The 15739-nt window shown below is 35.9% G+C and overlaps 1 protein-coding gene across 1 annotated transcript in view; it reads left to right on the top strand.

Annotated features, from left to right (window-relative positions):
- Window positions 1-498: 498 nt before the first annotated feature.
- Window positions 499-15739, top strand: part of LOC131436690 (uncharacterized) — a 41257-nt gene continuing 26016 nt past the window's right edge. Inside the window, exon 1 of the mRNA XM_058605557.1 lies at window positions 499-733. Coding sequence (XP_058461540.1) covers window positions 601-733 — 133 coding nt within the window. The 5' untranslated portion in view covers window positions 499-600. The remainder of the gene's footprint in view (window positions 734-15739) is intronic.

The raw sequence follows: 15739 nt of genomic DNA, 5'->3' as shown, positions 1-15739 counted from the left end.
CAAAGCCAGTCCATCGTTGAAGTCGCGACATCATCAACGGTTTATAGTTTCAATCAATCTAATAATCCCGTAAGCTTGCTGATGAGCATTCCAACAGGCCACTTTGCCTCTATTCATATTTTTGTAGTCTTTCATTTCCGCGAGCTGATTTTTTTTGTTAAAGGCTTTTGCCACCAAACATATGTCGTGTTTTTCATTGATAGGAACTTCCGTGTGCATTAGCAGTATTGCCTGTCAACGCTTTGCTAATCTTGCAATCGTCCAATCGATGGCGGTGAATACTACTGCTAAGTCAGTAGCGCGGGATCTGATAGGAAAAGGGAAAACCCTGCCTCGGTGTTATCACCATCGCAACGAGCCGCCGCTATTCAACAGGCGAACAGGTTGCGGAAATCAGCCCGAGAGTGCTGCGATCTGCTTTCTGCCGTTTGTTGCTGTTAGGAGAGAGAGCAGTATAAAAAGGATCTCGTCTCATCAGTGGTCCAACAATCACGCAACATCCGTTCGCCGATAAGTACGATATCCTTTTTTTGTGGCGAAGTTGTCATTCCTTCTGTGACGTTGAAAAGCAAGCAACAGTTGATTACCGAGTGTGACAGAATGTTGAAGTTCCACGTGCTGTGTGCCGTTGTTCTTGTGGTCTGCCTGACCTGGGGGGAAGCGTTACCCGTTAAGGAACAGGACGTTGAGGATTTAATATATAAACTGCAACAATTAAAGCAGCTGAATGATGGTAAATTACATGTTGTGTAAGCTCTGTGCAAACGCCATCTACGTACAAAAACGCAGAAGTTTTTAAATGTGTCCCTTGTCAAATTAAACCGAAATCGGTTCGTGTTCTTGTCAATTGTTGAAGTTTGTTTCGTGTACACAGAGTGACCGGGTATTCTGTGCGTATTTATCCTCCAGCCTACTTGATGTGTTTGCCGGAATAAATTTAATCATCATTAATCTCCTATTGTGCTGTTCTGCCTAAGTTGAATCGAAATAGGTATATATTTTTAATGTACTCTCTTTGTATGAAAGTTTGCGGCATAATTAGAAAAATACGGTCAAGTGTTTGACAACCTTTATGTTTCCCAGAGAATGAAGAAAACATACTTGATAATAATAAGAGCTTATAACATTCATGAAGGCAAAATTTTAAGTCTTGAAATTATGCTAAAATGTATTTTTCTTATTAAATCTTATAGTTCAGTAGTTTTTAACCGTAGCGACGAATCGTTCCCATATTCATCGCAGTTCTTGAATTCAACCTATATTTTTGCAACATTCGTTAGAGTGAGATTGGCTATTTTTGCGTAGGAGATAAGCAACCCTTATCTTTCGATAAATCAGTGAATTACAAACATGATTTTATGCTTTAAAACATTTTGTTTTTTTATATAATTTATTTGTGGTGAAATTTTGTTATACTAATATGTCGAATGGAAAATAAATTGAAATTGATAAGTTTACAACGCTCATAATAGCAAGCAAAGTTTTTGGAATCATTCTAAAGATGAAGAGAAAAAAAGTCACACAAAATAGTTTTCCGCGAGTAAAACAAAATATGAATTATTTCGATGCGCTCAAAACCATTTTATTATATTCGTACCAGTTGAAAAAGATATCCAGCCATTTCTGCATGAATCAGGTATTTTCCAGATCTTCAATAAGATGGAACAATTTGAAATCGTCGGTATATGATAATTTTAGGTAATGCACCGAAAGGTTCAGATCATTCGAATGTCAAACAAAAAGGATCTTCGAATGACAAACAAAAAGGATCTGAAGTGACTACTTTGCGGTGGCTCCGAGTTTGCTCGAATAACTGCAGCTGCACAGTTTCCGACTGTAGCTGCCTACTTTCCATACCATACCTGAAAAATATGATGTAAGTGTAGTACATGAGAGTTGATCACAATTGAATAACGGTGTCAACTTTTTGAAATCTTTATATTCATATTTTGCAAATCTTTTAAGAAAAAGTCTTCATGTGCCGAGTTTCTAATCAGTTTTTGTACATATAGTAGTTACATATATTAGCAAAAATTCCATAAACTGAAACTTATTCGTATTTGAAATAGTGACTGCCAGCCACCAAAATGCATGATAGATTAGTCGTCTCCAATACGCTTGGCCATAGAGTAATGTATCGATTTGTAATATACGCAGCTGTCTATACAAAAACAATCAATCATAATTAGATAACAGTTTCTCAGTAATTTTCATTCTCTTCAATTGTTTCAAAAGCAAATATCTTATAGGTTAACGGGATGCTTACTTCATTAATTTATATTTTCCAATATTGAATACAATACATACATACTTCATTTGAACAAACTTGGGAAATAATTGCCAGATTTTGAGGGTAATAATTCGGGTAGGTTCAAGTCACAAAACAAATAGCTAATTTATACATAATTGGGAGAAAATATTTTCGAAGTCCTGAATTAATTGCACTGAGTTAACAGAAAATTCCAACAATTTGTCTAAAAATTTATTTATAATTCGAGAATTTGCTCCAATTAGGGATTTTTTTTAGTTAAAGAAAATTGTATAATTTGAAGAAATACTTATTCAAACCTGAGAAGAAATTAGCACAAGTTTCGTGATAGACATTATTGAAAAAAATTGAAAGGAAAAAATTCTGGTTCAAGTTCATCCTAAATTCAAGAAAAAAAAGTCAAAATTTTTTAAATGAATTTTCAAACGTGTGAAAAATATGATTTAATTCTGGAAAAAGCACGCAATTGGGAAATTAAAGAAAAAGTGTTTCAAATTCTCGAAAACATTTGCTCAAATCTAATATACTTAATCCATAAATTAAAAGAAAATGTCTTACAAATTTGTGAAAAATGTGCTCTAATTTAACAAAGTTTCCACATTTGCAAAATGGTTGCACAAAAATTATCTAATAAGTTTAAAAACTATGTCAAAAATTCTCTTTATTTTCTGAATAAAAATGCACGTACTTGAAAAAAAATCCGTAACCTCATATTTGCTCAGTGGTTTTGGTAGTACTGCTAAGTCACACAGTAGTTCAATATACTACTACTTATGCAACAGTGAGCCGAATACAAATTAACATGATAAAACCTGTTTTAATCTGCCTAGTGGTGTAATGGTGCCTTTCTCATATTACTCATAACATCATAAATCTTATTGTGGAGATGTGTTCGCAAAAACTTCATTGAATAGAAATAGGAAAGTTTGTTCGGACTTAATTTATCAAAATCTACAAATCCTGTTTACCCTGTAGTTTCAAAGGGAAAAAAATCTTACAATTTCATACGGAATTCCTAAATTTGTTATATACCTTTTGCCTTTCTCTATAGAAATGTATTAGAATTGCTGGAAAAACCGACTTTCGAACGGAGCCTCGGACACCCATAGTGTTATATACCATTCGACTCAGTTCGACGAGATCGGAAAATGTCTCTGTGTGTGTGTGTATGTGTGTGCACTTTTCGAAATGACGTAACCAACAAAACGTGTTGTTTATTTACCGCGCAAGTTTCTCGGAGATGGCTGAACCGATTTCAACAAGCCTAGGCATGTTTGAAAGCTATTGTTAGGGCATTGATCAAGTTCGAAGATCAAATGGCTGTGACCTTTGGTTCCGGAAATATGATGGTATAAGTGACGTAACCGACAAAACGTGTTGTTTTTGTACCGCCCAATTACTAACCAATAGGTATAAAATTTTTATTTTCTATGACGTGTTTTCAAAATCCAATCAAATACATTCAAATAGCCGTATAATTTTTGAATTGGACAGATTTGGTTGGTTGATGACCAAATACATTGATTTTGAGTATACCGGATCTACGTTCATCATAAATTTGTTAGAGGTGAGTGCATATTTTTGTTACATACATACAAACGCAGCGATTTGCTCAGTTTGTCGAGCTGAGTCGAATGGTATATGAAATTCGGCCCTCCGAGCCTCGGTAAAAAAATCCGTTTTCACAGTGATAGCATAGCTTTCCATATGAGAATGGCAAAAAAGGTAAAACCCATGGAATTCACAAATAAAGGAAAAGTTTGCTTAAAAAATCCACACATTTAGTCAAGGAATGTCTGTTCTATAGAGAAAATATATAACAAATTTATGATAAAAGCTGATCAAATTTAGGAAAAAAACATCCTAAATCAAGTATGTCTATAAATACCCGCCTAAACTGCTCAAAATTGATAGACTACTGGATAGCAGTCATCATTGATTGTGGTTTATGCTTTGTAGTTTATAATACACGGGCTATCTCCTGAAATAGCACTTTCGTATCGATAATAATATGTGTCTGGAAAGTTCTAAATACTTTTCTAAACCCTTTCCACACTAGGGTAGCTATATCCATTGGTATTATATAGCATTTGACATCCAAACCTGTTTTGACTACTTATCCCGGCACTATTAGCTTGTCGTACTTAGGAATAATATATTTAACATACCCTAATCAATGAAGACATCTTGAAATTGGATGAGAAAATGGAGACACATTTTTCAACATACTCCTGTAAATGTTTTGTATTTTACGAATATAATTCGTTCACATTCTGCGGAGAACAGTAGTCGGTCGTCACTCGTTTACGCCCGAGACAATTTCAGAAATAATATTACACCCTGGTGTGATATTATTAGTGTTACATAAGTACACTGATAAAAATATTTTGTGAATTTTCATGCACATATTTGGAGCAGACAATTAAGTGAAAAGCTACTTTACTAAGCTACTTTTTTTTCAATGTATTTTGAAAGCAAAACTAAGTGTTTTGCCATTCCCTATAGAAGGGTATTAGAATTACTGGAAAAAACGGACTTTAGAACGAGGCCTCGAAGAGCCTTAGTGTTATATAACAATCGACTCAGCTCGACAAGATCGAATAATGTCTGTGTATGTATGTGTATGTGTTAGTGTATGTGCACGTAATTTTTCACGATTTTTTTTTAAACGCAATTTTCTCAGAGATAGCTCAACCGATTTTAACAAGCTTGGGTTCGTTTGAAAAGTAGTATTGGGCCATTAATCAAGTTCGAAGATTAAATGACTGCGAATTCTGGTTCCGGAGATATGATGGTATAAATGGCGTAACCGACAAAACGCGTTGTTTTGTACCGCTCTAATATATATGTTATGCTCAAAAGTTTAATCATCTCGAAAAATGTCCCCATGCAAAAGTTGAGCTTTTTCGGATATGGATAAGGGGTGCTGCCGGTGGTTAAGGTTTGAAAATTTTCGATGTTGAAAATCACCATAGGGGGAAGTACATGAGATTTCCGAATTCCAAAAGTCTTGGAATTTCATGAAAAGTCAAGGTTTAGTGTCATTCCAAATAAAAGCTTTTCTTCATAATATCGTACATACTAAGAATTAATAAATATACTGCATAACATGTTTTGGCATTAAAAATGCCTTACTCTTCACTATACGGGGCCGGGGGTCAATAAAAAGTTAAAAAAATAGCCGCGTAACCTTTTTGCGTCATAATTTTAAACCTTAATAACTTTGTTTGTTAATAGATTGATATAATTTAGCAACCAATCGATTCGGAAACTTTTTTACTTAAACATGTATGGCACCGTTGTTTCAGTATTTCAATATCTATCTTTTCATCCACCAATCCCAGCTGACCAAATTGACGTCATTTTCTTGTTCGGCATAGGAGGTTTTGCGTCATGCAAAAAAACACCGCATCATTCTGCGTAGTTCGAAGAGGAATCTAGAAATATATGCTGCAAATCATTTCTTGATTTCAGTTGATGCTTGACTGTGAATGAAACAAGTAGCTCGTCCAGTGCGGTGATGACTAGATTGTATATGCGTTCGATCGTTGGATTGTCTCTTTTGTTAACTCACTGAACGCGGCTGGGTGTCAATTTAAAAAAATGCAGAAAAAACCGCGTAACCTTTTTCTGTCATAATTTTGAGCGCTTAGAACTCAGTCATTTGTTGATGAATTTATAAAATTTAACTACCAATCGATGCGTAAACATTTAACTTAAACTTATGCGGTAACGTAATTTAAGTATTTCAATTGCATTGGATTGAATTGACCTATGTTTTCACGAGCCAATGACAGTCTCAGTGAATGATGTCAAACTCTCGTCCGATTTGCGCAGTATGAAATACAGCACAAAAGGGAATCTATAAATATATGCCCGAATGTATTTCTGCTTTAGTTTACCCATGGCTTATCTTGATTCTCCGGTAACTAACAGTCCAACTTAGAATTATCGGCGATAGATTTTTCGTACCTAATTTGAAGCGCTTGTATCTCTATGATTTATTGATCAATTTTCCTTATTCAACTTGATTCGAAACAGTTTAAAACTGTTTTAATTTGTCAACGGGTAGTTTGCATACTGAAATCTCCATTTACAAACGAACAACAGGGTGGCGTGCACATAAATTCAGTATAAAGTTGCGTTATGATAATAATCATAGATAATTCTTTTTCATTAAATGTGGCTAAATACAAATAACTATCTCTCAGCATAATCCCTCAGACCCTATTATTAAACCAAACAATTATCGTGTAACCTAATTGAATAGTTAGAAATTGATTTAATCGTATAAAGCATAATATTTTGGTCTAGTCTTGCTTCCAAGAATTTTATAGAAGGGATCCAGGCTAAGTGTAGCAAAAATAATGCAATGCAAATCGTTATGCAATATCGATTTGCTGTTGTCCCATCAGGAATAAAACGCTTCAAAAGATTCGGAACTTAGTACAAATAAGTTGCACTGACTCACATGTATAGAATTATCAGATGCAATAAAGTACAGTATTAGAAATAAACTCAAGACAAGCTGATCTGCGATTTTACATGTATCATTTAAATCCTTACTAAACTCGGGTTACCGCCAGTGACAGTGAAATTATCACTTACATCAAAACAACAAGTGTCTTATCACTACATGCGTTGTAACTATGACAATGTTCGTTCATGTATTAATAAAATCAATTGATTCCTTAATATGCAAAAGTGAAAATCAATTAAAGTAACAAAATATGGTCGGCGGACTGTGTCACATATTTTCTTCCTTGTGTTGTTGCCATTCTATTTTCAGACACTTTCCGAAGATTATCGCCGCTTTTTAACGAAGGATCATTGAATTTACACCATTACTGAGTTTATTGGTTCACGGTTATTTACAATTTCTGTTTAAAAAATGATTAAGTTCGTACGTTCTCTGTCTCAATTATTATGATATAACATCGTTTCATTTGCCCAGATTTATATCTTGAGGTTGCTCGTATCCAAAATTGATATTTTAAGTAACTTTGAAATCATCATAATTAACTTTCATTTAAAGGATATTTTCCAAAAATTTTCTAATGTAAACATTTGTTGAAGGCATCAAAATAGAGTAGAATCAATTGTTCTGAAAGAATCTAATTGTCGTTTTGATCATTCACCAAAAATGTAAGCACTAAAAGTAGAGCAAGTTTGTAATTTGTGACTTTTAGTGCATCCATCATCTTTTTTTTTATATTTATTATGGGTACCTTAGAATTATTTCAATTTTTAATGTAATCGTGATCGGTCGTGTCTTGCATACAAACCTCTAATTTTTTTATTTCAATCATAGATTCAGAACCAATTTGTTCATGTTATGTTCAATTTTATGTTTATGTTTATTTATTAATACCCGGCTTTAACTAATCTATGTTGCTCAATTTGTTCCATAATCGATAATTTTACTACAAAAAATATAAGGGTGTATACGATGAAAATGTACTCATCAAACCATTCCCGATTATCGGATTTTCTTGAAATTTTCAAGGCATGAAAAATTGGTACTGAGCTATTATTTACCAAATTTGTTTTACTCTATTTCGTCTCCCATTTCGAATGTTCACACCTTACTTTTCACTCCACCCATAAACTTTTTCACAACCGAAATATAGGTGTTGGCGGAAGTCGAACTTAACGTAAATTTTATTTCCTATCACGATTCAACACTGTTTGGTGAGCTACTTCGTGTAAAGTTTCCGGGTACTAGTATTCGCAGTGTTGTTTAACTTTTCATTCCGTTTTGGAGATTTTTACACCTCATTAACATGGATGCTTCATGGTTTTCTGCACAAACCGACCTTATATTTTTTGTGACGCCTTAATTCATATTTTTTCAACCCCGTTTTTAAACGGTTTTAAGAAGTCACTGATAAATTTCTCTTTGATTACCGCATCTTCTCCAAGGGCAAAGGTTAGCATTCTATGAAACATATAGTGAAATGCTGCCATTTTGTGTTGGTGGAAAATGGTTGGAAGTATTTTGTATTACATGCTCTGTACTGGTTGGCTTCCTATATACTTTGAAAGATAAAGTTTTTGCCTCCCGTACAATGACAATATCTAAGTAAGGTAAACTATTGTTATTCCTCTTCTTAAGGTGAGTTTAGTGTTTTTTTTTTAAAAAACACACAGATAGGTCGAGATCTTAGAGATGGCTGATGTTTTTTGACAGTATTTGTCCTACTTGACCTCGGAAACAGAATATGTTTACAGACTTAGATTCCTTAGATTCCGCACGGTAATAGCTATTCAAAAAGCCATAGATTATTAAAATCCATCCATTTTCAACGGAGATATCGACATTTTTGTGTAAGCGACTTTTCCCCCTTTTCCAGCAGTAGAAGTTTTGTGCATTGGGTTTAAAGTTTAAACGATGAAGAAAATCATCGTTTTTACCATTTTTTTTCCAGAATTATCGTTTAACTAAATTAATTCAAATGTTTTGCATGATAGAAAGCATCATTCGAACAGCATTTTGTGATTTTTTCGTGGAAAAATATTGAGAAAAATTTGGTGAAGAGGTATTTTTGAGGACGCTTCTTTAAAATCATGATTTGCGGTGTCCACTGTATCTCAGCGCAGACTAATCATAAGTGATCCAATGAACGCAGCAGAGTTTCGTTCCAATAGGCTTGAAAATTCCACAGAATATTCTTAAAATGTTTTACTATAAGAAAATATAAAGAAAATAATAAATGATTTTTCAAAATGGGTCGACCCTACCCGTCCCTTAAGGTGAATACAGAAAGGATTCATTCACTTCAGGGAGAACGATGAACCCTTCTGACTATAGCTTCTTACCACATTGGGTTAGAAACGATAGAATATCCTTTAAATTTAGCTCCGCATACACAGACTCAACCATGTATGGAGAGCCAAAAACCCGGATACGTGGTGCAACTACGCATTCACACAAATCACACGAATAATACTCAGCACGTAAATAGTAGCCACTAGATCGATCATTAGATTCGACCGTGAATCATTCGAACTGAGTGCTTTTAAAGCTGCCTGACTGTCGGAACAAAAATAAATTCATTTGCCACAGGTTCTCTGCTGAAGTGCCGATTGTATTCCACACAAAATCGCGTAGATTTCTGCTTGGAATACAGTACATTATGTACCAAGTGAATTAGACTGTTCTGCTCAGCGAATCCAAAAAGCTGTACGGACTTTAGGAAGATCGTGCCACTCGTGTCGATCCTCGCTCTTCGAATCACACCTTCCAAAGAAATTTTTTTTTATTCAATAATATAATAAAATTTTAAGGCACACTGCTTAAGCTCCAAGATGCCAATTAACGACGAACTTAAAACTAGAATAGTATCATTATGCAATATAGTATCGGGATCGCGGGTTCTCGAGAATCCAGCTTTCAGTTGGCGATCGGTAGTGGCCGGTGAATTGAATATAGCATGAAAGTCTTCCAGATGGCGTTTGTAAATATCTCTGTTGGCCGCATCCTTCGGTCCGTGTGGGTCCACTGGAAACACCGCCAGGCTACGAAGGCTCAGTGGGTGGCCCTCATGCTGGTCATCGACTGGAGCGGTCTTCCGTGGGCGGTGGTGGTGATGTTACGGAAGAGAATGTAAAAAAAATAAATATTGCGGAAAACGGGGTAAAAAAGGGATGTGAACACAAAATGTCTGAAAACGACATAGATCTAATTAGTTGCCATCGAGATGGTGAAGAGACGCCCAACACGCCGGAGATATGCGTTAAAAGTGTAGTGATTTGACATGAGCCGCGACATAACACGAATGAAATCACGACTCAAGTTCATCCCCCTGTTTCGTCTATACCCTAGGGATAATGGAGTGTAGCTATCGTCCCAGTTCGCCATTGCTCCATGAACTTTGCCAACTTTTGAGAGTTTTCTGACGAGAGATACTGAAAAATTCGTTGTAGCAGATTAGTCTTTCATAAATATCACCTTCCAATGCGCCCACCTTAGCCAATGAGTCTGCCTTTTCATTACCCAAGATGGAACAATGCGAAGTGAATAAGACCGTTCAGATAAGTTCTCAAGTGTTCCCGTATTTTACCCAGGCGCTGGCTAACGGTACCACACACAGTACTTCTTTACACAGCTCACAAGCGACCTTGAGCTGTCCTCAATTAATTCGAATTATCACTCGACCACACTGATGCAGACATTAGAATAAGGAATGACCTTGATAACTGAATGAAACATTTCACCGCACGATTGGGGAAACACGAATTCACATTCGATCTGCCCGATAGTTACAGTGGAACTGACAAGAGAGTCCATCACCTTTCCGTAGCCCTGTACGAGATTCGAAAGTGTGATCCGTAGTGGCGCGGGCTTCAGTAAATCCCGCTTGTATGGCCCCACGAATTTCTTAGCTATTGGTGATACACGACGGCAAAGGATTTGGGAGAGTACCTTGTAGGCGGCGTTCAGTAATGTGATTGCGCGGTAATTGCTACAATCTAGCTTATCACCCTTTTTGTAGATGGGACATACCACTCCTTCCATCTATTCCTGCGGTAGAAACTCTTCCTCCCAAATCTTAGAAATCATCCACTGCAGCACTCTAGTCAGTGCCTCTGATCCATGTTTGAGCAGTTCGCCTGGTAACTGGTCATTGCCCGCGGCTTTGTTGTTGTCCTCAGCTGGCCGTTCTTCTCACTTATCTCCGACAGATCAGATGCTGAGAATCTATCGTAGGTCAAGCGTGCGCCCAGATTGATTCCTGTGTCGTTCTCTGTATCTTGTGCTTCGCCATTCAGATGCTCTTCATAGTACTGCTTCCTAGATGAATTTACCAGTCAGTTTTATGAAAATTTGCTCCTCGTTTCGCCATCACTTTTGAAAAAATACTTTTATTGCGCTGTAATACCGGAACCAAAAGTTAGATCTGGATCAACATTTCGGGGACTTTTTAAAGAGTTTCAAGACCTTTTATTTGTTTTTTAGTTTTTAGAAATCGGTTAAGAAATTTCCGAGAAAATTGATTGCGCATTTTCTCATAGATTTGCACATATTGCCTTGTAATTCCGGAACCGGAAGTCGAATAAAGAAAAAATTCAATAGCAATAAGAACTATTGTTTGTGAAAATCAGTCACGCCATCTCTAAGAAAAGTGAATGACAATTTTTTTTCATTTTTTTGGTGCATATCAATCTGTAATTCTTGAACCGGAAGTCGAATCGAGATAAAATTTAATAGCGATCTATGGGATCATAAGCCCTGTCATTTGTATTTGAGCTTAAGAAATTCGGTTTAGCCATCTCTGAGAGAATCGAGTGAGATTATTTGTCACATAATACACACAAACATACATACACAGACATTTTGTGATCTCGATGAACTGAGTCGAATGGTATATGACACTCGGCCCTCCGGGCCTCGGTTCAAAAGTCGGTTTTTACAGTGATTGTATAGTCTTTCTATATGAAAAAGGCAAAAAGTAGATAAAACTCTCCTTGAATGTAATCCTAACTTCGATATCAACCTCGGTCGCCTCAAAGTTACTAACCTCTCTTCACCAAAAATCAAAAAAATACCAAAGGTCCTCAAACCTGGCAATAAAATAAGGGAAAATATTTCTTCAGTAGGAGACCCTTCCCAAAAAATCTCCAAATGGCTAGTGTAAGCATTTGAAAATATGCTGAAAATTTTTTTCAGTTGATCTGATCATATATAACACTGTGTTATTCTTCAATTTTCTTCGATTCTTTAAAAAATAACTGGAAACAGTTTGTTTGACCGTCTACTGATAATGAGTACTGAATAGAGTAGTTTTGAGGCCGATTTAGAAAATTGTTAATGATTTTACCGCCCCTTTTAGTGATGGTATAATATATTTAACACACTTTACCCTATTATTCAGGAATCGGAAGTCGGATCCAAGTGAAATTTAAAAATTTTGTAAAAGACTGTTAAAAATTAATTTGAGTTTAAGTTTGTATACATCGGTCACGCCATCTCTGAGAAAGGTTAGTACACATATTTTCATTTATTTGCACATTTTACTCCATAGCTCCGGAACCGGAAGTTTTTCAAAATTCAGAATTTCTTATGCGACCATACATCTACAACTTCCACAGATGCTTAAAGTGGAATTTCTTCTGTTTCTGTACAAATATTAAAAAAACGGATAATTTTTTTCTACAGTTTGATAGAGCGCTGCACAAAAATATCTTATCGCGCAAATAAATAAGCCATCCGAATATGTATCCGGTTATCAGAATCGTGTATCGAAGTGTCCCTCGAACGCCAATCAAAGTAAGCCAACAAGTAAGCTAACACCGCAGTTTATATCGCTGTTAATCCATCGATACCACTTCGACATAGTTCCACTGCCCACATGTAATAAAGATAACGAATTAGATCTATCAAAAGTTTCCCATCCGGCGCTACAACTGCTGTTCGATCGAAGCAAACCGTGCATGTCATGTTTCATTTTTATCTAATTTCTTCTCCGTAGCATGTTTTCAACTTCAGCTTTGAGTATGTGCTTTTTGCAAAATTAAAATATTTTATTTGCCAGAAACGTAATTTGAAGATAACCTTTTTATGCACAATTTACGTACTGCACAGAAAAAAATCATTCCAGCGGCTCAAGTTCTGATCCTCTCAATCCAAGTGATGATTGTTTGATTTGATTTTCCGTGGAATGAATCACTGATGTTTATCAGCGCCGCTGAATTTAATAAAACAAGACTCTAAAACTTCCTCTGATGCTAACAGCGCCAACGGGCGTAGCATGCAAATAGCAACACGTGGCATAGCGCGTTTACGAGATGAAAATATTCCACTACTTAAATGCTGACGACGAAAGCGAAAAGGCACCATCATTGCCTTGTTGTTCATTGCTCGAATACAACGGAACTTGACGGATGTAACGACGAATATAGCAAAGTGGTGCCATTGGTCCATAATGATTATAATTTTCAGCTATCAACAAAGACGGCTTAACCACAAGTTTTACATGTGCTAATGGCACAATGCTAATGTCACTTTTAATTAACTTAATATAAATAATACATCTTCAATTGCTTCCTAAATAGAACATCTGAACGCCTTCGGCCGAGTATCATATGACTTTCATTAGGACAACCTTCGTGTGTAAACAGACTAGTTAATAACACATTTGATTTTACTTCAAGCGTGGAACCATGGTTTCTGAAACAGGTGAAGTTGGTTCTTTTACCGAAATAGCATGCGGCTGAAAACCAAGATGATTGAGAATGTACCCGGAGGAGGTTGTTGGAAAAAACATCTTCTTGACTGACGTAATTGGAACATACGTAGCTACACTTGTGCGTTCATTGTGGTTGCAATGTTTGATAATAGAAAACCGTATACGGTTAACTCTCCCTTTTCAATGGTATATTTCGTTGTACAATGTTAATAATACATAATAATGGCTCATTTTCCTGGCTGACTTATTCTTCTGTGTACGAAATCACACTTTTTTCGAAACTTACAATCGCACTAAACCTCTTTTTACTGCCCGCCAAAGCTACAGTCATTTGCCATAGATTCATGATCACATTAAGGTCACAAATATGAGCATAGCCTTCGCAACGTTCGATGCACGTGTTTCTGCATCTAACGAAAAGTTTCGTACAAGGAGAAAGCTTTAATGTTGAAAGAATTGTGATCATCGCAACAGGCCGGGAGAAATATCCTTTAAAACATGTTGGAAATAAGCAAATTTTTTAAACTTTGAATGCTATTGCAATGTAATCATAGAAAATGGTGGAGTCACATGGTAGCTGATTGACTGAAACTCTTCCCACAAGTGCAGTGTGAGTGGCACAGACAAAAATCACCAAACAGCGTGATGATGTAAATTCTGTCCCACATGAAGAATGCCCAGAATGTCGATTGACCAGCGATGATAAATTTTGACTGTCACGATTTCATGAACCGTGCATTTTTTTACTTGTGGAGGATAGTTCGAGCTACTATGCCTACTGTACTGCACATCGCTGCCCGTTATTTGATCGAAATGTGTTTTCATGCGTTTAAATTGAGTTACTGTTTACATTGTGCCGAACGGCCAGTGTTTTATTTCAATTATACTTAATTTCTTTCCAACATATTGTTTTTGTGAACGTAACAGCATTCAATTCAATTCACCATACGTTCATGATTCAACATGGAGGTTAACCATATCTTTTTCTGCAGTTTAATGTATGCTTCACATTCAAATTCATTGTGCATTCGATCCATTTAAAATCCATATCCTTTCAATTGTAATCCGACAAACAGTCCCAGCGTCAAAAGTCATCCACGTTTCCATAATCCAATAAATAATCACAAATAGTAGGCATTTCTAACGGAAACAGCCAACAAAAAGAGTTATTTTGCAAATTAATTTAAACACATTGTAATTGTCCCCAGCTTCACAAAGCTGTTCTTATGTAAGAACTACATCGCGCGAATGCTGACAAGCGTCATATTGTCATATTGTGTTAATTTTAAATACAGCTCTTAGGCAGCTATGAATTGAGTGACTCGTCGATTTATTCATATTTATGATTATTTCGTGTTACAAGGGCTATATAAGAGAATACTAAATGCTCTTTTATGTTCAGTAAAAAACACTCAATTTAAATCTATAATTGGATTCATTGGATTTTCCAAAAACAAAATCTATAACTGTTGCAAGTATATAAAGTTTCACGCGGCAAATATATACTGGGCAGCCATAAAAACCATAAAATGAAGGTTCGATTCGAATGGCAAAAGTCTGGAATCGAAATAAGACTTGACACATCATTAAGTGTGCTTAAAAAAGTGTGTGAAATGCTTTCATTCGAAAACATAAATTTGATTTATACTGCATAGCTGCTTCACATTACTTCACATGTTTTAAATGGTGCACATCGAAAGACATTTCTTCGAATAATTGTATTGTATATCGTTTATTTATACCCGGCTTTAACCTATCGTGGTCGTTCACCGGGTTTTCCGAATAACTGTGCGTCTATACTTATATGTTACAATAATGTAAATTTAATTATCCCTCAGATGACTAGACCCATTTTCACTAACATAAATTGGAATGAAAGGAGTCGTGTAGTCCCATATACCGCAGCTAATTTCATCCAGATCCAGTTTCAAAGACTTTCAGGTTTCTAGTTTCAAAAGTACCGGAACTAATTATCAAAAACTCCGAAATGGAACTAATATCGATTTTTCAGGAATGCGTAAAGCGTTTCTGGCAACCATAGACCTAAAATAGATTTCTATCGTTATTAATATAGATAACAATCAATACCCAACGAACGATATTTTGGAAGACGAGATGATGAAACAGTTTACTCAGGAGGCAGGCCTCGCACTTCCCAACCTTCTCCAATCGCTGTGATTGTGCTACATTGAACAGTATGTGTCCTTATATCGCAAGCAAGCATCCATATACAATACCTGTCAATGGATTTTTTTTCTTTCCTAGCCTTCGCCTGATAAAA

This window comes from Malaya genurostris, chromosome 3, assembly GCF_030247185.1.
Source record: "Malaya genurostris strain Urasoe2022 chromosome 3, Malgen_1.1, whole genome shotgun sequence".
Classification (NCBI taxonomy): Eukaryota; Metazoa; Arthropoda; class Insecta; order Diptera; family Culicidae; genus Malaya; species Malaya genurostris.
This window is presented reverse-complemented; position numbering and strand designations above follow the sequence as displayed.